This window comes from Uloborus diversus, chromosome 2 (genome assembly GCF_026930045.1).
Source record: "Uloborus diversus isolate 005 chromosome 2, Udiv.v.3.1, whole genome shotgun sequence".
NCBI classification, from domain to species: Eukaryota; Metazoa; Arthropoda; class Arachnida; order Araneae; family Uloboridae; genus Uloborus; species Uloborus diversus.
Genome location: NC_072732.1, coordinates 221,454,757 through 221,477,915, shown reverse-complemented (window position 1 = coordinate 221,477,915; position 23,159 = coordinate 221,454,757). Strand labels below are relative to the sequence as shown.

At 33.4% G+C, this 23,159-nt stretch overlaps 1 protein-coding gene and 1 long non-coding RNA gene across 2 annotated transcripts; one reads left to right on the top strand and one right to left on the bottom strand.

Annotated features, from left to right (window-relative positions):
• Positions 1-269: 269 nt before the first annotated feature.
• On the bottom strand, positions 270-15,950 carry LOC129217718 (uncharacterized). The gene is made up of 6 exons (XM_054852053.1): positions 15,845-15,950; positions 11,990-12,238; positions 6,901-6,988; positions 4,058-4,208; positions 2,965-3,044; positions 270-651 (listed from the first exon to the last, which is right to left on the bottom strand). The coding sequence occupies exons 2-6, from the start codon at positions 12,226-12,228 to the stop codon at positions 520-522; spliced, it is 690 nt and encodes a 229-aa protein (XP_054708028.1). The 5' UTR covers positions 12,229-12,238; positions 15,845-15,950; the 3' UTR covers positions 270-519.
• A 225-nt stretch (positions 15,951-16,175) lies between these two features.
• LOC129217717 (uncharacterized) lies at positions 16,176-18,775 on the top strand. Its single transcript, XR_008580248.1, has 3 exons — positions 16,176-16,320; positions 17,679-17,876; positions 18,655-18,775. It is a non-coding gene; the product is annotated as an uncharacterized LOC129217717 (long non-coding RNA).
• The last annotated feature ends 4,384 nt before the right edge of the window (positions 18,776-23,159 follow it).

Genomic DNA, 23,159 nt, shown 5'->3' with positions numbered 1-23,159 from the left:
GAATTGACTGTAAAAAAAGCATACAAAAAAAAAAACGTATAATAGGTATAGTTTAATGCATATTAGACTCTACAGGGACTAATTTAAAAAATGTATAATTGATAAAAACGTATAAAATAGAAACGCATAAACGCTGCTTCACTGTACATAATTTTGCTAGGTATTTAGGCCTTCTTCAGTATTTCAGTTGTTTTGTTTTTACATTTTTCTTCAAGAACTGTTGTGAGAAAATAAGCTAAAAATGGTGTGAAATGAAACAATTTTGATGCATTTTTATTAACAGAAAAATGTACTTTTTTCTTTTTTTAAACTCATACAAACAGTTTTGAAAAATCATATGTACAATGCATTTCACAATATAAAGGACATTTACATCCAAAAAGGCTTTTATCCAGGATTTCTAAAAATTGTCTTTTTCCTAGTACTAGTATGAGCCTTTGCATTATAAATCTCTTCAATGTGCAACACCAAAACAATGACACAACATCATGGCACTAGTATGACACCACAAGTGACAATTCAAACGGCGGTGGCTTTCGAAGATAGTCGGTCGATCTCGTTTTGTAAATTTTCTCTGGCTTGTCGCTCGTACTTCTCACGAAATAGTCTAGTTGCATAAATATTTGGAATTTGGAGGAAAAGTTTCAGTACCTAGACAAATTTTTCAAAAATAAAATGAATGAAAATTCAGAATGTATTAAAAATTAATTTCAAGTATTTGAAAGTGGCCACACTTTTTTGCATTGAAAGGGCATTCATATGTAAAAAAAATATTGAAACTTTCCACTTTTCCAGTCAAAATATTTTTTGTAAACAACAGGGAATTGAGGGTGGAAGGGGACAAATGATTAATTTGTTTTTGAAACACAAAAAAACTATAAGTATTGCACTTACAAGGATAAGGAGTATATAAGAAAATAGCTACAAACTCATCAAGTTTTAGAATTGTGATAACGAGGTGGTAATATGATTAGTGTTTTTAAAATGGTGACAAAAGACGAAAAGCATTTTTTCTTGCTTTATAATATGCATGATGTTCAATCAGTTCTTGCAGTACTTTGTGGGCATATCAATGACCTCATTTATGTACCACAACCACCAAAAGCACAAAAGAACTCAATGACACCATACTGCAGTGATGACTTTACTAGGGCGACATTGGACATTACCAGGATGTAATGCAGACCACAAAAAAACGCTTCTCTTGTTTTGTCGCCATTTTGAAAATATTCCAATCGCATTAACACCACAATCCCAAATCTTAGTAAGTTTGGTTATTTTTGTATATTTCTCATCATTGTATGTGGCCCACGTTGACCAACGCCGCTCTTACTCTAATACCACTCAAGGCATTCCCGCCACTGAAAATGATCCCCATTTTAATAGCTACCCTGAACAAAATTTCACCGATTTATTCTCAATTATCCAGGAAATCAAGAAAGTTTTCAACATCAATAAACTCATCACCGCCCAAGTCAATCCTCCCTATTCTAAAAAGCCACGGCAATTTGTTAGAAAAATTATCCTCCATAGTCCAAGTTTTTAGCAACTTGGACTAATTTGTCTGTTTTTCCTTTCACATTTTCAAGTACCTTTTTTCACCCCTCTTTCCCATGCATCTGTGTCCCCCTTAATTGTTCTCTCTTGGAGCCCCCAGGATCTCTCGATCGGCTTTCACTTCGACCAATCACAGCTATGCCTCCCTTCTGGGAAATTTGAACGAAATATAGCACACAAGTGGATGCGGGGCTCCATCCCAGGTGCCACCAAGCATGAACTTTATACTTCCGTGGCTTTGTATGTGTAATACAACGTATATACAGCATTTCAAAAATGAATGAATCATTTAGTATAGTACAGTAACCGCCGCTTATTAAAATCACATTCGTTCTCAAGGCATTTGATTTTATAAAGCGGCTGATTTTATAAACCGGCATTTTAAAAAATGAAAGGTTTTGAAATTCAAATACTTTATTATTATTTTTTTTTAACACATTTGTATTAAAATATTGGCGTATTGCAGTTTAATTCATAGAATTGGAGAGTTAAGATTCAATATCGTTTGGGAGTTCACTAAATGTTTTGTAACGTTCAGCACTATGTTTTCTTCTTTGCTCTAAAGTGCATCGTATATGATCAAGCGCTTTTCTGAAATCCATTGAAGAGGCAAATTTGATGCCGAGATTTCCTCATCTTCTGAAACAAATTCTTTCACTTCTTGGTGCTTCTTTATCATTTTTTTATGCACAATGTCCAAAATTTTGATTTTATAAAACGGCAATAGTGATTTCATTAAAAGGTGGTTTTACCATGTTTTGCTATTGCAATGATTCTGTTCTTCCAGATTTGATTTTAAAAAGCGGCTGATTTTATAATCCAGTGATTTTATTAGTGGCGGGTACTGTACCCCTGTACAGGGCTGCAGAAAATGTTTTTACTGTCAACATTTCCCCCAATTTATATGAAAATTTCCCCAACATTTTACTATATGTTTCAGATAAAAATTCATTCATTACTATAGGTATAGATAAGTTTGGAAAAAAAAAAAACTGCATCTTTAAAACTAATAGAATGAACTGGTAACTTGTAGAACTAGGTATCTAAAAAGTAGATTAAGTAAATACATGTATGTTTTAACTAAAATCTCCGATCTAATATTTATTATTAAATGTAAATTATTATCCAACAAATAGTTAATGAAAATATAAAGACTGGTGATGCAAAAGAAAATGAATTCAAAAGACACTTGCGAAAAAAATCAAAAAATTAAAATTAAAAAAATTTTAATCTGCAAAATTTCCCCTGATTCTAGATTGCGGGATCGGACATATTCTGTACCCGTGCCCCTGTACAGCTGGCAGCTTCACTATATTTGATGGGTATATGTATTTATTACAGCCTATTTAAAATACTAATTTACAAATTTATTTATATTTAATCTAAATATAAATTAATGACAAGTACCTTTGAACGCAAGAAATCATACTTAAATGATGGTAGAAATGAATATTCTTCACTAATTTGTGCAGCATACTTCTCATATTCTGTAAGAGAAAGAAAAATGTTGATTGGTTTGGTCAATAAAGAAAAATGGAAGAAATCACACATAAAACAGTTCTTGTTTTGAATTTGAGCACTTAATGAAGCAACGGAAAGGTGGAAGAGTTCTTCATTAACTCGCGATTGAATAACAAGCAAAATAACTCTATTTAAACCCAACAAATAAAAATGGAGAAATGTGTTTTTAGGTTACAAGGAACCTTTTTTTTTTCAATACAATTGTCCTTTTGTTCGATGTCTTTTCATCCATAAGCTAACCTTTTGAATTGGAAAAAAGATTCCCAGCTATCCCTCATGTTTGCTATACTGATTGTTTTTTGTGCAATTTAATGTTATCTTGCTTATCACTTATGACGCAACAGTTTAGTTGCAGCGGCTCAAAATCAAATCAAATTATTAATATCAAAGGATAAATACTCATTAATCTGAATTTATTTTTAAAACCTATCGCTAAAACTACTTTTAAGTTGCTAGAGTACTATTAAGAAATGAAAAAAAAATTCTTTTTTTCAATATTCAATCTTTTGACTCTCTCGGATATTTTAGAAGAGAGATAGGGAATTATAAAAAGAAAAACTTATTTAAAAGCAAAAAAGAAAAACATTATTGATTGTTATGAATGTAATTCTCTCATTTAATTATATTACAAGTTTGTTATAAATGTAATTCTCTCATTTAATTATATTACAAGTGTAAAGGAGGGGTCTTTATTAAAGCTTTAACAAAAAAGAAAATAGAAATTCCATTATTCAAAAGTTTTTATTTTAATATTTTTAAACTCAAAATTATACATGCATAAGATTAAGATTGACATGCATGTCAATTTAAAAAAAAATTGTTAGCATTTTTTTTCTTCTTTCTTTTTACTTATGGCACAACTGATAATGCTGTTTACTAACACATTTTAATGTCTTGAATGTATTGGATGATGAAATGTATTGGATATCTTTGATGTGTTACAAATGCGAAAATCATTTTCGATAATAGAATGGTTTACCTTTTGGTTCAGAACCCAGGATGCTCATATCAAAATCTAAAAAGTAGTGGACATCGTCGTTTCCATAAGACCCTTCTTCTTTGTGAACCTCTGTACAGTGAGCCTGTGATGCTGCGATCATTTCTATGACTTTATTCATTAGGTCTGTGTCCTGGAGATACAAACACAATACATCAGTAACGGCAATAGAGTAAAAAGGACTCTTAGCACCTTAATTTTGTAAACTAAAAAATTAGCTTATCAAGTGATTTTTTTAAAAAAGATCTTGGACTATCATTTCTTCACAAGCAATGTTTATCTTAAGAGTAACTTTATAGTATAGCAGTTCTTGTTAAATTTAATCATCTTTACTAATAATAAAGCTGAAAGTCTCGATGTCTGGATGTCTGTGACGCGCATAGCGCCTAGACCGTTAGGCCGATTTTCATGAAATTTGGCACAAAGTTAGTTTGTAGCATGGAGGTGCGCACCTCGAAGCGATTTTTCGAAAATTCGATGTGGTTCTTTTTCTATTCCAATTTTAAGAACAGAGCTATCATAAGATGGACGAATAAATTACGAAATTATCATAACGTGGAACCGTAACATGGGCACAAGCCAATTAGCGAGATACGAAATTATCATAACGTGGAACCGTAACATGGGTGCAAGCCAATTGGCGAGAAAATTCACCATACATTATTTGTAAATATACAGGCGAACCAAAAGACCTTTTAATTTTTCTATTACGGGCAAAGCCGTGCAGGTGCCACTAGTTTAACATAAATTTTCTGAAATATATACAGTGGAACCTCAATAACTCGACACCCCAAGGGAACATGAAAACATGTTGACTTAAGCTTACTGAGGTTCCATTATTTTAATTCCTAAAGAGTTTCTGTATCACCTACTTTCTAATGTTAACATTCACATTATAAAAACTAATTCCGCTAAATAAATTTTCTTTTCATTTTCTTTTTTTGAAAAGTACATAATACAATCACTAATACCATTTGGATACCTCATGTGGAATAAATCCATAATTTTTGAAACAAGGTGAAAAAGCTTCTTGTTAGTCAGGTCTGTTAAAGAACAAGTCCTGCTCACAACATGTGAGCAGCATGGCAAAACATGTCAGTAGTACATTTATCCTACCCTTTCCTAGCTTTTTAGAATTGCACTAACAGCAGAGTGTGGTGGCTGACCCTCCTGGATAAAGATAGAATTCTCCAAAGGTTTTACTGTATATTGGTTGTAGTTCTGGACCAAAGTATGTTCTTAGTAGCATTGCAAAATCCAGAGATTACAATAGAAATTACAAGTCTTTATCCGAAATTTAATATTTGTGACTTTAACAACTAGAAACTAAATGTAAGACTGTTCATAATTGCTTAAAATAAATATATTTATGAGGTAATAAAGGCAACCAAAATATAGTTTTAATCTGTTTTCTGATCAAATTTCATCGAATCTATATTGCTATTAAATCAGTTCTAACTCTCTGGGGCCTTTTGCTCAGAACCCCCCCCCCCCCTCCTCAACTTAGGACATGGTGAAATCTACCACTGCAGAAACATTTTGCAACATTGATATAATTATCAACATTCAGTAACTTGATTCTGTTTTATCTCTAAATAACAGCTCAGTAACCATTTAACTACAGAAAAAGCGTTTGATGAAAATGTTCCTAAAACAAAATTCAACTTTTAAACAAAAAATTAAAAAAAAAAAAAGAACTTGTGATCACCTACATAATAAATTGTTCAACTTTTTTTTTAATGTACTCAAAGAAATTAGTTCTATTTCTGCATAGTGATATCAGTAATAAAAGCTGTTTTCTTTGTGAAACAGCTTTTATTACTGAGATAAAATATCACAAGTGATACACCTAAAGCATATGAGGGGGTATGAATCAAGTCTTTTTGATTACCATGATTTTTTTTTTTTGTAATTATTAATGAGACAAACCAAACATTATCAACTTTTTTTATCAATTATTTAAATGTAAATTGTTACATCAAAGATTGGTTATAAATGCCTCTTACAGGCATGATAAAAGATATTTTTTACTTAATCAAAACATTTCTTGTTCTGTAAAATACGCATACACCTGCATAATATCTCTTCCTATGGAAAAAAAAAGTTATTTATATGCCTGCTTTGTTTCATTTAACTACTTTTAACAGGGGAAAACACACCAAAATATTAAGCACTTAACAAGATGCTGTATAGGCAAAAATCGAATGGCATATATGTATCTAGGTTTTCTCCCTTTTTTTTTTTTTTTTTTTTTTGCTTTACTCATATTATAAGTTATTTGGAAATGCAACACTTTGAATTAAAAATGATTGTTCTCTTTGACTGGCAGTAATTGAAAAAAATAATAATAATAATCATAAACTATACTTAGTATAAACTTCAAAGAAAAAAATCAAAGGATAAACATAAATTTAAAAAAAAAAAAATCAAAGGATAAACAAATTTAAAAAAAAAATCAAAAGATAAACATACATTAAAAAAAAAAAAAAAAAACAGAAAATACAAACCACTCACAAATAAGCACCAGTCTGACTGCGAAGAGGCATGAAAATTTATCTTTTCCTGTTCACTTGACAGTAAAGGAGAAAAAGGTTTGAAATAAACTAAAAAATTGAAATAGTTTGCTAAATTAAAAACAGAAAACTATATTAATCCAATCAACATTAAAAGAAGAAAAATTCATGCATCATAATGCAATTCTGACGTCAAAAGTTGTTAACCCATTTCAGTTCACTTTCATGTCAGAAAAATTTAAAATTGCAAATACATATATTTATTGTTACAACTATACAAAATGAATAGAAAAGAATAGGTTGAAAACTCACTTCACCCAAACCTGATTCTTGAGCAAATTTCCTGAAGAGTTCTATACTCTGTTCTTCATTGTCCTGCTTTTGGGGGTCATACACCAAGCTAATGGATATTTTAATAGTTTGCATTAAACCATCACCCATATATGCACAGTTAAAAAAAACTAATTATTAGCAGTAAATAGCTGATTATCACATTTAACAATCACAATATGTGTTTGGTATATGAATAATTCAGAAGTAATTACTTGGACCGTTATGATATTATTAGCTCGTGTGAAGTTATTTGGCTTTCAAAGTCATCATTAGAAAAGGAGGGAATAACTGAGGTCAAACCTCGTTATTGCGACATCCGGATTTCACGACACTCTGGATGTCACGCCACTTTTTCAAAGTCCTGAACTTTTGCCATACAGTTTTAATGTTAAGTGGCTCCGGGTTTTACAACAGTTTTTTTTGGGGCAACTCCGGTTACTACGACATTTGGAGCTGCGTAGATTGGATCAAGTATTTCTCTTTGCAATTAAAAAACTTTCCGTAAAATAATTCTGGAAATGTTTGTTGTGGAATTTTGGACTCGGACAAGAGGGAGATTTGATCAGACATGACACCTCAAAAATGGTGGGGGACAAGTAGATAAGTTCTGAAAGGTGCAGATCTCAGACTTTGACAAGAGGTACAATAGAAAGGAATTCAAAGCGGGTGGATTGTAATACTGGAGGAGGGAAACAGCAGAAGAAGAGAAAGATCATAGCTACCTTAAGCTGTAGGTGGTCACTACAAACTTCTCCCATGAGAGAAAAAGAGATAAGAGCTCCTCGTTATATTGAAAAGGGACACACAACCAGTGGCGGATTGGTTGAAAAAATCGGCCCTGGCATTACGAGATGTAGCGGCCCCAAAGCTCTTATAGATATTAAATTTTACTTAACGATTGGGATATCCCTTAAATATGAGGACTTTGCTTTCTGACTTCTGGGAGTCATTAAAGTACTAGCAATATAAACTTAATGGAAAGATTAACATTGAGTTTGAAATAGGGGGTCCGGGGGATGTTCAAAATTGTAGTCTTAATAACTCATCTTTAGACAATATTTGGTGATGTTTGGGGAGCGTAGGTTCAGGGTTTCTCCTGCTGCAATTTTTCGGAAGTGGAAATCCAAAAACAGAATTTTAAATTATATTCGAGTATATGGTATGAAGAGCGGTTCCGGGGGCTCTCCTCTGAAATTTTTTAAAAAGTATTAGCTATGAAAACGCAGTTTTAGAAGATCTTTGGTGATTTTAAGTCCAGATAGATTCCGAGGCCATCCACCAGAAAATTTTTAAATTGAAGTTTTAAAAGCCTTTTTTGGTAAAGACTAATGCACTGGCAGTTACTCGAAAGTTAAGTTCCAAAAACGAAAATTTTGCTGATCTTCAGTGATGTTAGGAGAAGGAGTTTTCAGGAGATTCACCCCGGAAAATTTTTGAAATTGAAGCACTAAAAACCAGATTTAAAACGTTCTTCATTGATGATGCCGAGAGAGAGGAGGGGACGGTGCGCTTTCTCGGAAAATTTTCCATACTGTTAATTTAAAAACACATTTTTAGACCATCTTTGGTAATGTTAAGAAAATGGGAGAGGTTCGAGTACTTTCCTCCAGCAAATTTTCGAAACTGGAATTCCATGTTATGGTGGGAGTGGATTTGGCTGTTTTCTTATGTAGTTATTCAAAATTGAAGCCCGAAAATTTTAATTTTACACGATCTTTGATGATATTAGGAGGCCGGGGGAGGGGGGGGATCTGGGGACTACGGAATTCTTTCGACATTGGTTTTTATCAACTTATTTTCTTTTTAAACTGAGGGATCCGAAACCGTGAGTTTGTACAGCATACAAAATACTTTATGTTTCGTCACAAAATGTTTGAAATTCACATTTTGGCGGCCTTTGTCTTTTGATTTGATAATCTTAATAATCTAGAGTCTTTCTTACTCCTCAATAGTATTTTAAGATTGCATTTTTAAAATAATTTTACGGAAAAAAATATTTATTCACTTTTATTCCAATTGTTACAAACAGGGTCGCTGAGAGCAAACGCGGATCAGGGAAATAAAATGACATAGGTCAATTTTTTCACAGGCCCCCTTCTACACCTTTCACCATTAAGATATTTTACCCTCTGAACGAGTTCAATTCCGAGCCAGGCCCCTCCAAACTATTCTCCAACTAAGCTGACATGACCTCACGTCAGTCCTTGTTCTAAGTTGCATTTTGTAGCAATTGTGAATTGTCATTTATAAATAAAAGCGTCAAAGAGACCAAAAGTATTTTAATTTTCTACGACCGCTAAGGTTTCCCTGTTTTTTTTTTTCTTTTTAGATTTATGCATTTATTTTTCATTACATCACTAATAACATATTGGCAGCCCCAGGGTCCGACTAACTAAAAGTTAGGCCCTAGGCCGATATTAATTTGGAGATCCCCTGAACACTGTGCAGTGTTTGATTTATATTTTTAAAGCACAGCACTTTTGGGGGCCTCTTTGTCTAATCACACAACTATGTATAAATCACTTATGTACATTTATGAATCCCCTTTGGGCACCCTCATAATCGTGACCAAGTAAATTCGTTACTGGCAGAATGATTAAAAATCCCCCTTTAAAGAAGTTTTTTCCCAATTAAAGAGTCATATTTTTTAATTTTTAAAAAATACATGTATTTCTCATATCGTTGCAATGCTATGCATAATTCTTTAAAACATTTGGGATCACTTAGGAACATGGGGCCCAGACCTAGACCTAGTCAACCTGTGTGGTAATCAGGTCCTGAGCAGCCCCATTTCAGAAATCCCCCCCCCCCCTTGGTGACGCGCTGCCTCCCTCCACCAGCAAGCTTGCAAGCTTTAGCCCATGCATAAAGATGAGCTGAGGCTGTGTTTTGCGAATTTGCGTTATTCTAAACACATGCGCGCAAAATTTATTTTGCTGTTAGTAGACAGGTCCGAAAGACTTTGCTGTTAGTTGGTCGGCACGAAGCATGACTGGCCCACCGGGCAAATGCCCGGCTGCCCGCCGGCTGTATTCGCCACTGCACACAACTCTAAATTGGATAAAGGAATTAGAAAGGGTTTTTTCAGCTTCAAAAGGTGGGGTTAGGCCGTCAAAATCTAATCAAATTGCGGACAAAAGTGAAGAGTCTTGAATTGGTTTCTTTCTTGCTGATAATTTCGTGGAAAGGAGAAGTCCTAAAAATGTTATTGGAAAGTATTGTAGAGTTCAAAAAAAAAAAAAAAAAGACAAGTGAAGTTTTTTTAAAAGAATTTTTGTTATGTTCACCAATAACTCAAATTTACATTCATTAAGTCTAATTTTATTGAGAACTAATGTTTAATAATGAATTTTTAAACTATTCCGGTTATGACATCGCTCTGGCTATGACAACACTTTGTTGACGGTCCCAGAGGTATTGTGATAACGAAGTTCGACTAATTACGTATTTTATCAACTTGGGCATATTCTTCAAAATATGGAATGTTTCTCTAAAACTATAACTTTTATTTTAAATTGAAATCAAATGCATCTTCTATTGAGACAATTATGAAGGGGTCAATGAATAGATATTGAATTAAAAAATTCAAATCTAAAAAACTTTACTAACAACCAACAAAATCATACTCCCATGGTAGAAATTCCTTTTAATTGAATTGATTATTTCAGAAAGGGCGTAAGTCCAATGGATTCCCGTAAGACTTATGCCCTTTCTGAAGTAATCAATTCAATTGTTTTCAAAAGCTTTTTTACCATGTAGCACAAAAATTTGAATGGCAGTTGAAGCACCTTGAAGCAAAGGGATGTATGTAACAACATTAAAAATTTGTAGGTAAGGTTTACAAATGTTAAGAGAAGCTCTGCTCTGTTTTTGGGCAAGAGATAGTACCTAGGCAACCTCCTGGGATAGGCAACCTGTGCTGCGGCCTAAGATGGAAGACTTGAGAGGCAGCAAATTTCATAATGGCAAAATGTTAGGGGCCAAAAAAACAAAACAAATTTGTTCCTTAACTAGGGGCGACACTTGAAAGCATCACCTGGGGCGGCAAAACTACTAGAGTCAGCCCTGGAAGTACCAGTAGCCCAGGTAAGTGCTGCTAAACAGTACAATTAGAAAAAAATTAGTTAATATAGTTGTTCTATTGTGCGCATATCGTCGCCTCAGAGCAACAATAAGATACCTTAGTTTTATAGTCAGACCCTGATTTAACGAATTCATCAGGAGTGAAACGTTTAAGTTAAATCGGGGTTATTTATAATATCAAAGAGGAGGGCGGGATTTTAAAAAATAAAATGCATGTACCTTATCCAAAATTCCTAATAAGCAATGGCGCAAAAATATCCACAATAAGAAAGTTTACACTTTTTATCCAGCATTCCACGACTGTTATACACTACTTAATTTGAAATTTTAAACAACTGAGTAATAGATGTTTGGACAAAATTTCCTTGATACTTGACTCATAATAATTCTCTTTCGACTTTATGGAGAGAAAAAAAATACTGTGTCTTTTGCAGCCTGCTGCATGAGGTATGTTTTACAGTTTCCAGGCCATGTAAAGCATTTGAAAAAGTAACAGGTTTAATGTGAGTTTCACTATTGCTTTCAGCATCAGAACCACTATTCGTTGGTTGCTCCCTTGCTTTCTTCCATCAAAAATCGGTGATTCCAAAAAAAAAGTCTTTTTCTGCTTTGGTCAACATGGATGTAACATTTAGAAAATAATCCAATGTTTCCCAACTCAAACTAACAAAAAAAAAAATTTTTTTTTGGCTGTTAAAATAATTTGTTATTTTGGGGTTTATTATTCGGTAAATAGGGGTTTTCGCCTTCATTTTAGTCAGGGGAAAAAGAAAAGTTTGCGAAATTTGTTAAATAGAAGTTTGTTAAATTGGGGTCCAACTGTATTTCTGGGATTAGATATCTTACTGTTACTCTGAGGCGACGACATATTGATCAAATCCAAATAACACTTGATTCCTTTCTGAAAACATACAACCTGAAATGCAAAACCTATAAAACAATAACTTTGTGAAAATTAAGTTGAATCCAAATAAAGTGTACTTACTCGTGGAAAAAAATCGCATAAGAAACTGCTCTCTTGTCATCAATTTCGTTGCTAACCGATTCCATGTGGCAGAACATGCTCTGGAGGTGAGAAAATGTGTGATATTTTCTACTGGGTTTTGAAAGCTCCTCTTCTATCACATTCCACCAAGATTCCACGACATCACGTTCTATGCCTTCGGTCAAGTTCAACCACTTCTGGCGGAGGAGGAGAGGAGCATTATCGTTGAATGAAGCCATTTACAGTTGGCTAGAAACAAAATAGAACAGTTAGCTCCAAGCAACAAAAAAATACCTCAAACTTCATTAGAATTCAAATGGAGTACACTCTTGGTTTCGAGTATTTGAAAAGATCTGGTATAGTAATGATGCTTATCCTTTACAAATACAAATACAAAAGTGACGACCAGCAACAGGCTCTGGGCCCAGCTAGACTGGTCCTAGTCAATTTACAATCCCCAGTGAGGATCAATGGCCCTCTTAAAACTATCTACTCCCTTGCTCATTACCACCTCTTCTGGTAAGCTGTTCCAAGGTTCCACTACCCTGCTAAAATAATAATTTTTCCTAATATCCATGTTAGCCTGAGATTTAAATAGCTTAAAACAATGACCCCTTGTCCCGTTTTCAGTGCTAAACTTCAGCCCCGTAACATCAATTGCTTTTTAAGTCCCATGTCTTCAATTCTTTCTGGCGCTGGCTATAATTTAAAAGGCAGAGTGACTAATAAAGAACAAATAAATTTCAAAATTTCTCTAAAAAATTCATATTTTTGATACTCTTAATTCTATACACAACCAATAATTTGACACGTTCTGATCCTATTTTATAAATGGAGTTAAAAAAAATTAATTAACCATCCATTTCAACCACAATCCACTGCACAATTATCCTTTAACGCTGTGAGGCAGGGGAATCATTTCAAATTTTTTCAGAGAGAGGGGTCAAAAAGTATATACTCAATGCAAATTATACCAAAACACAATCAAAACCATGCCCTAAAAAATGAAATACATTGATTTCAGGCCCAGATCTGCAAACCCGCAGCGCAGGGGGCCAGGGGCGGCATTTCAGCATTTCATTTGGGGGGTCGAGTTTCTTAAATATGTATTACTACAGTGTAGTACAAAACACACATTATCTAACAGGGAGTGGTCATAAAATCGGTTTACTATGAATAAAAATTTGTGTTTGGAAACAATTAAAATTTTGACTCATTTTCTAATACGTTATCGCACAAAACATCTCGATACTAAAGTTTTTATACCTCTTGGAAAAGTTTTAATGCATGATTTTTGGAATTCGGAAGAACAGGAAATCATGTTACTAATCTGTCAGTGCCCAGTGTCGTGCTGTTTTACCAATACAACTAAATAGAAATTTTTTTTGCCCATTGTGTTTCGAAAATAATTCTCTAACCTCCTGAGACAAAGAAATCTTTCTCTACTAGCTGAGCTGATAGGAAAAGTTAAAAAAATAATTGAAGTAACAAAGTTATGTATGAAAACACTTTTTATATCTTGCTCTTCAAAATCACCCAGGCAACTTCAAAAATTGTGAAGGGCTTAATTTTACATCATTGAATAATCTAGTCTCATAGGCGCTCTCAGCTTCAATGAGATGTCCTCTGCATCCAGCTCTGTTATTCACTATTCCAGACTGATGAGTCCATAACAAGGACGAAACTGCAGTCTCTGGATGTGATAACTGGTCTGTCGGTATATTGCTTGTAATTTTTCTTGCCTCCTGCTAAAAATTTTACTCAAAATTGAAACATTTTATTTTTTGTTTTCAACATCCAATCCAGATAATATAGAGCCAACCATACAGAAAAAAAATATCATCAAATCTTGTGTTAATTTCATTCGAAACTGAATTGATTACTTCATACAAAATATTAAGAAAACAATGTTTGACTTTACATCGTGTGTGTAGGTTTTCGTCACTTTTTCTTTTTTTTTTTCACACCTTTTTAAAATTATCTCGGAGGAAGAATTTTTTGAAAGGTTTCACGATTGATTGAAATATGCATCTATGTAAAATCTAGTTTCAGTTTCAATTGTAGATTGAACTATGGTAGTATGCTACACAGATCAATTGTAGATGGAACTGTGGTTTGAATAGTCTGAAAATTAAGGGTAGTGGATTGAAGATGTTTTGATAGAGTAAAGCATTTTTCAAAAACTTTCCTCAATACAAACAAATTGAATAAAAAATCAAACAAAGTCATACATGGTAAAGGGCATGAGCTTTTTCACCATTGAAAGAATCGTTTTGCAATAAATCTTCCAATCGTCAAATCACTGCTTTGAAGTTATAGAGAAATAATTTTATGGTTTTAACTCGTGAAGACCATCTTCTGTCACTCCGAGATTGTATACTTATAGAGCGCCATAAAAGATATTTGTTGATATGTTTTTTTTTAATTCAATAATCATATGCATTTTTAAGAAGTTTCTATGAAAGCATATAATGCATTGAGCAGCTGAAACGTGTTTCTAGCAGAAGAAAAAGATAAACACTCATCAAATAAATATACACTTAAAAAATGAGCGTAAAATTTATTGAATAGAGGACTTTTCTTGTGAAAACCATGCAGCCACACCACTTTGCACGAGCCACTCATATTGAACATGCCATCGTTACAGTGGGCACACAAGTATGAAATATTTAGCCAAAATGACAAAATGTCTTCTTCAGTTAAAACTAACTATGGTTCTCTATCACTTTTCTATGTTCTGAAAAGGCCGGGAAATACTTCATGAATTTAAGTCATCATCCAAATAACGAAAAACACTTTTTCTAGTCTGGGAATGCGTCGAGTTTCATCAAATATTTACTGAGAACCAGCGAGATTTTTTAAAATGAACATTGATTTTCGATTTACATAAATTGAATTCACCCATTTTCTATCATTCTGCTTAAAAAATTTGGGGGTGCGACTGCCCCCTCTTGACCCCCCTATTTTCCGCCCCTGCAGGGGGCCCAAAACCCCAAAAAATTGATTTTAAAAGCTAGCACTCAGACTTATAACACTAGAAATATACACTGCTGGCCTCTGTGGAGGGGCCATACAGATTTTGTTGCATGGGGGACCAAAATTTATAGATCCAGGCCTGCATAATTTTAAAGAAAATAACAACAACTGTTTCTAACTTAAACAAAGATTGAAGTGTATTGCAAGTTGAACTTTTCAAGCTGGGTTAAAAGTTATGCATAATAAATCATGCAAAAAGAAAAATCATTTTTAACACACCTAAACACAATGTAATAAAAACCCATTTTCAACATCAACTTACATTTTAAGATTTTAAATGCAAGGATTCATGCTACTTTTTTTTAATAAGATAAAATTCAAATAAATTTGAAAGTGAGCAGGAAGCTATATGTAAGATATTAATATTCTTTCAATCAGAAAAACTTGGCAGCAGGCAGCCTCGATCATTTTCATCCTTTTCGTTTTATTGCAATAAAAAGGATTACATGAAATGAATGCAGTTTTGATCCATCCACTGCCTGCCCGAACTTAATATTAGATTTCTAAAAGCATAAAATATGCAAAGCAAAGAATTTTTTCTACCAGATGATTGTATTCAATTCTTTTTAATTTAACTACTATAGAAAGAAAAAATCTTGGAAACCATTCGGATTTCACAAGGTATTAACACTTAAATATGTAGGTATAATTCAGAATGCAAATCGGAAACTATATGCAATTTTATGCAGTTGAATTTTGCATTAAAAGCATGCATACTATCAACAAACTCTAGCTGAGTTAAATTTCTAAATTTATTTATCACTTGTTCTCCCATATGGTGCTAAATAATTGGAACAATTGATGCAACAGAAAACTCACCTTGTGGCTATAATATCAGATTATGAATTAACTGATTTAATTAAACAAATAGTTTTGCTAAGATTTTTCTGACAGGTAGCTTTAACGATCTAGCAGACGATAAAATATGGCGGATGACCGGTTGGCAACTGATTACTTTTTTTGTTTTTGTTTCAATTTAAAAGAATGGAAGTGTCTGCTACTCCTCGATTTTTCTAGCAACCTTTGAAGTAACTTGGCGTGGTTTCAGAAGTCCTCGATATTTGGCGATCACGTTCGTGTTGTTTTTTGGCAGCAACTGCTGCGCCTCGTGCTTTTCTCAGCATTCTTTCCCATATGGATAGTATTTTAATGATCTAATTATTGTAATTATGGAGAAATGATTTTTGAAGTAGGTGCGAAGTTTTCTTCATTTGAACAAATTAAAATACACCAATGTTTTTGGCGGGCGAGAGTGCCAAAAAAAGGAAAGAAGACAAAAATGAAAGGAAATCCAAGTGAGTATAAGTTTTGTGTGTTGATCAGTACACCGAACTGACATGTACCTAAGAGATTTAATCTAATTTTCTTACAAGTTGCTTCCTCTTTAAAAAATAATACTACGTTGCATATATTAGCTGTTTTATAAGGTTATAAATAACTACATTGCTCAAAATGTGTCGGAATTCATTAATGAGCCTAAGTTTGCCGATGATTGGTTTTATGAACCGTATTTAGTCATCAAAGAAGATTCCTGTTGTTTTTGGGACCTCGATTTGGTGTATTTTTAATCAACATAAATGCAGCTTTCTGTTTGATGATACATTTATTGCATTAACTGCCATTTTTTATACTAAGAGCTCCTACAGCTCAACAGGCAATTAAAATAGCTATGGGTTATTATTTTATACTTAATGCTAATTGCTTCATGTAATATCTTTTCAATAATGTTTTATAGCTCTTTTACTGTGTGTTATTCTTGTTGCACTGTAATGTTGGTATTATATTCCTGGCTTCTTTTTTCTTTTCATGGCAATGCATTACTGGTCCCGTTTTTGTGAGGCTACTTTTATCTTAAGATGGACAGCATTTTGTCGAGTGGATGTAAATAACAGCTAAATCGTTGGTGATTTTGACCTGGAGTTTATGGCAACTATGACGTTAGGCGACTGTAATGGTTTCACTCGCATGAACAAACTGAAAGTACCCAAGGATAGTTTGGTAAGGCAAATTTAAATAATTAAATTTATTTTGTTTCACAAAAGAACTAGATCAGTGCCCAAAAAACAGTATTGAAAACTTCAATTATTAAAGAATCAAATATGTATTTAAAAATTGATGCACCTAGTTAATCTATTACAAAATTGTTTCGCTCCGCCTTGCATGTGGATAATATGATTTGATGCCGGTAAAATGTTACAATATATTTAATATTTCGTATTGAGGTGTAAATGATGTTTGATGCACTTTTGAATCCATTGGGAGACCTGGAATCCTATTTTCTAAAGTATTAACCTTGAAGTAGCCTCTATTGAAGCACTGATCACAACTGGTGTGTTTATCTTATATGTCTGCGAGCACTCCAGGTTAAAATGCATTGTGTGCAAAGTGTTTCCCTGCTTGATATTTGGTATTCTTGATTTTTTTTTCTATGCACAGAAGGCAGAAATTCATATTAATTTATTATAATTGTTCTCCTTTTGGATGCTATTCTATATCGTTCATCTGAGTAAGTAGAAACCTGGTGTAATAGACAACAGAAATATAATAATTTGTTTATGAAAACAGGGAAAACTCATGCATTGCGTACTATTCCATTGTGATGCATTGTAATATTGTTAAGATTTAAATTAAGTTGTTTTTTTCCTCCCCACAGTTAAAGAAGTATTTTGGGTGTGCAGCTTCAGAAACTGAATTCCTTACTGAATGGTACATGGTAGAGAGATTTGGCTTCATTTACTGTCAGTCATTTCCTCTGCTTGTACTTTTCAGTTTAGCCTGAGCCTGAAGAGTAACAACTGAATCAACAGAAGTATGGATCTGTACAATGTTTCAAGGGTTTTCATCTGTAGAGGTAATCAAGTAGAAAATCATACAACTTTAGATTTTAAAAGTTGACAAATGACACAAGCCTACATGAACTTTTTCCCATGTGTTCTAACTTTTGATTGTTTATTGATTTGTGTTCAAAAAAAGTTAAACAGAGTAAGCTATTAAAAACAGCTTGTTAACCTATTAAAACTATTAAATAAGTGATTTAATTAGAAATAGATGAGAAATACAATACAGTTGACTCTATTTAACGACTTTCAGGGGACCACAAAAAAATCGTACTTAAATAGAATGCTTCTAAAACTGCAGTGGAGTATCTGGGACTATGAAAAGTCATTCAATAGAATGTCGTTAAACAGAAAACCAACTGCAATTTGATATTTGAAAAAGTAGAAAAAACAATGCATTGTGTATTATTCCAGTATGATTATGATGCATGGTAATATTGGTGCAATTAAGTTTTCCCCCCGCAGTCCAAGAAGTATTTCGCATGTGCAGATGCAGAAACTCTAAATGGCACATAGTAGAGAGATTTGGCTTCATTTGCTGTCATTTCCTCTGCTTATGCTTTTCAATTTAGTCAGAGCCTGAAGAGTAATAACTGATTCAACAGAAGTATGAATGTGTGTGATATTTCAAGAGTTTTAATCTGTAATAAGTAATCAAGGAGGAAATTATTCAACTTTAAAATCATCAAATAACAAGTGTACATGAATTTTTTCCTTATGTTCTAACTTTTTATTATTCATTGATTTGTGCTATGCAGTTGACTCTAACTCGAATATTTTTTTATTTCATAGATTTCATTGGGTCCCTAACTCTTGAGAAGGCTGTGGTTGCTTCCCGTAACTCAAAGGTTACAGCCGGTTTTTCAGGACTTTGTGATTGAGAGTTAACTGTACTATGTAGTATTTTGTCTACACATTTGAGGAGCAAAAGCGAACTGTGTTAGCTTTAGCTAACTGAGCTGTTAGCGAAAGATAACAGCTCAGGCTCAGTGATCTCTTGAATTTACAGTGATTGGCATAGCTAACCTAAATTAATTTTTTCTGTGTATTTTTTAGGTAATTTTTATGCCTTCTGAAACCTCTTTACACACCCTTGATGAAAAAGTTACCCAATTTTACTCCATATAGAGATGTTTGGAGCTTCTTTAGATCACCTGTTTCTTTCATGTCTTGATATCTCTTACCCCATCTTTGTTAATAGAACCCATAATTTTTGTAAAATAGTTTAAATGAAAATTCAGAAAGTAAGTTTTTAAGCTCAATGGAAGACTTAAGTAGGAGCATATTCTTGAAGATTTAAAGCTTGGATCCTCCTTTTTGTAGATATTTGCCTAGAAGCTTGTTAAGACACCTTTAATGGCATCCTACATAGAACGTGTGATGCAGGATAATGGTAGAACTAACGAGACATTGGGACATAATATTGAAAGTATTTTGTGTAATTTGTCTGCTTGTCATCAAAAAAGGGTGGAAGTATCTGAAGACATAACATGCCTAATAACAATTCCTTTAAAAGGAATTGGTTAATTTTTATAAGGTTTTTACCATATTGTTTGGAGGCTTGCTCCATTTCCCTTGAATTAGGATCTTTTGATCAAATCCAATTTGTTAAACAGTTATATTTCTGTTTCATTCATGAAGAAATAAAGATTTGATCATTTGAATTGTTACCTACTATGCGTATATTTTTGGAAGCTATAAATAAAGTTCTTGTATCAAATCTATGTGTCTGTATATTTAATGTTTTCTACCAGATTGTTATAAATTTTCTGCAACCTCTCGAATTAGCTACTATGTATTTTTTAACAGCTACATCTAGCCATTTCATATAAATCTTAGAAGTGTGGTGGAAAAAAAAAAACATTTTAATCATTTGAAGTTTGGTTGCTAATATTGCTAATAAGTGTTGGTTCAGTTATGTTGGGACAAATGATGAGTAAAAGAAATTGTTTCAGACATGCACTGCTCATGGATCCTTCAAGTGTGCATATTAGAGAGGATATGAATTTCTTTTTCAAATTAATACATGATTTATAATTATCTGTTTTTAGCTGATAGCCCTCACACATTTTCACTTGTTTTAGTTTAAGCCATGATTTCTTAGATTTCAAAATTTTGTTTCTTTAATCTCTTTTTCAAGAGTCTGTCATTTTTTTTCAAACATTTTCAGTGTAGCACATTCTGGTCAAGAGACCCCACAGTAATACAAAGACCACACATAAACTTTGATTTCAATTTTACTTGAAAACGTATAAATTGTTGTAACTTGAAGAAGAAAAAAAAAGCCCCTGCCATTCATTTGAATTTTGACGTCTTGAATTCAATTATGTTTCTTGAAATCACGAATTGCAATAGGACCCTACTCGTTGAGTTTCTTGTTTCTATATATAGAATGGGAGTAGAGGACAAATTCACACTCATATCATGACCAGTGGTTTTCTAGGTTAGGTAAAACGAGGCATTTTCATTAAAAACTAGTCATTAGGATGGGGTAATAAAGATAAGATATGACCAAATTGCACTCGTGCACTTTTCATAAAGATTATACTTACAGCGTATAATGTTATACCTTTATCCTTACCAGAATTAAGTATTTTTAGATGTTTTTCCCAAAAATACTTGATTTTATACAAAAAAAACCCTTTATGCAAAAACTATTTGAGGTAAGCCTTGAATGCAGACGATTTGTAACCATGACGACGAAAATTAGTCTCGCTAAATAGATATTTAAAACATAAAATTTTTATTTATTTATAAATGTTTTATTAATTTCCTCATTATTTGGGGTTTGTGTATACATATTTTATATTTGTTTTCTCCTATTATGGGAAGAAAAAAGGAAAATAAATTTTTTGATTAATTTTGTATTTAATGACTCAAGAATCTCAACGGAATATCAATTTTCCTTGATGTGGAGTTGAGATACGTCCATTAATTAGCATATCAATCACTTAAATTTATTTTACCAATTAATCCGTGAAAAGATTATTCTTGGCGTTTTTTTTTTTTTTTCCAACCCTAACCTAAACTCCAAATTCGACATACAGAATCTGCTTTTCCCACTTTTGTAATGCGCTAAGGTAGTTGTTCCTAACTATGACATAAACGGAAAAATCGCACTTTTTTTCTTTCTAGGAATAAATGGTTTTGAGGTTTTTTTTTTTTTTTTTTTTTTGGACCAACGTTCCAGGAGGGGTTTTGTCACCAACAATAATGTACGCTACACTGGCTGGGAGTTGCCCCCCCCCCCTCCCAAAGGATGAATTAATTTCACTACTTTATTTATTACATTTTAATTGACTTTTCTTTTACATTTTTTACGTAGTTAATTAAAAAGAACACAAAACATACACAGCATATTTGCTTGCTGTTACTGGAGTCAGAGGCTCAGAGTTGCAGAATACATTTAACTCACTAGTTTCGAATTCAAGGGACCGTATTATCGCGATTCGTCCAGTAATTCTTTGATGGAATCAATAATTATTTTGATTTTTTTAAATTTTTCTTTTTTAATTTGTAGGCGCGCCTAAAAGAGTCATTTTGATCCAGGAACCTATTTGCGATTCTTTTTCAGCTTATAAAAAATGCAAAATGAAAGAAATCATATGGTAGTTTCTTGGAAAAACCATGATTTTTAATGGAAACGGTATGTAGTATCAATATGTTATCTCGACTGTATCATGGTTTCAAGAACAAATCAGCAATTGTTTTGAAATTCACACAAAAATAGTTTCTGAATTCTTCAGCAAAACTTATATGTTATGATTTTCTTTATAAATTAATTTAAAAAACTCAAGCGAGGTATGGGTTTATTTAATAACCTTGCCCTTGTGTTATAATCTTAATGGCAAATGTTCCTGAGTAAAACTGCTCATTGTCTAGCATCTCGGTGACATTATATTGGGTTTAGTATTTAAATGGCTTGAAACATTAAAGATGTTTTCGGTCCACATTAAAAGTATATTAGTGCAAAATATTCATGTACTTCGAAGTAGATTCCTAGATAAAGGAGAAATAAAGTCATGAAAACTTTATTATGAAACATCGAAGGTGGGGCGGGGGAGGGGGCTATTCAATTTTCCGTACCCCCTCCAAATGATTTTTCTGTATCCGCCCCTGCTGGCTGGTCGTCGTATTTGTATTAGTTAATCAGCACAAAGTACTTTTTTTTTATCAGGGACAATTGCCACAATAGGCCATATCGTCGTGGGGGGGGGGGGGGGGGTCAGGCCCGTTATTTGGACAGTTTAGTCTTAAAGGAGGGTAGTCTCCGATTGAAAAAAAACTCAAGCTCTGGTGGTCCTGTATTGGTAGGCCCAATTTTTTTCTTGACCGGGGGCTCTGTTTTTTATTTTACTTTAAACTGAGCAGGACCGGATCTATAAATTTTGTGCCCCAAAATCTGTAGGGCTCTTCCCTTAGTAGTATGTGTGTGACGTGTCTTTGTGTATTTTTTAAATTTTATTTATTTAATTAACTTTTTTTTTTTCAATTTTTTCCCCAATTTCTTGGGACGTTGGGCCCCTTGCACCGCGGGGTCTGCAGGTACGCAGATCCAGCCCTGGAACCGAGGACACTCATGCTCCCCTCTCCCATTGTGCATATATACAGTAGGGGATTCATAACTATATCGTCCAAATAAGCTGTGCTGTCTCAGAACCACGGTTACAAAGCAAGATTCATGCTTAGGAACATATCACGTTAACGTAATGCTGACGCGCGATATGCATAGAAGTCGGAGTCGGATTTCTCTCCTGAAGAAATACTAAAAATGATGCTGAACAAAAAAAGTCAACAGTTTCGGAATAGTGTTGACCTTGCCAATATTCATTAAGATAAAATATAGTAGTTGACATTAGTCCAAAAAAATTTTCATGACGGGGGGGGGGGGGGGGCGTCGACACCTCCTAATCCCCAAAAGTGACAATCTTGGAATGAAGAAACAGTTTAATAGTATCAAGAGTGCCTAATCTTTCTCATGAGCGATGTCCTAACTCCATTAACCCCAGAGTATATTGATATATCATTGTGATCCCGGAAAATGGGCGCTCATATGCAACATTTTGTGAAGAGCGGGCCCAGATATTTTCCCCATGGTGTAGCAGTATTTTCCCCGTGCAAACCGATTTCTGTACAGATTAGAGTTATTAAACATTTGACATTTCTAATAACTTATTCATTAGTAGCTAGAGAAATGTTAATACATTTAAAAAGTACTAAAATCAAGGAAGTTCTGATTTCCGAGGGTGCTCACCTGGGGGGGGGGGGTCATGGCGCAGACTGCGCCATTAAAATAT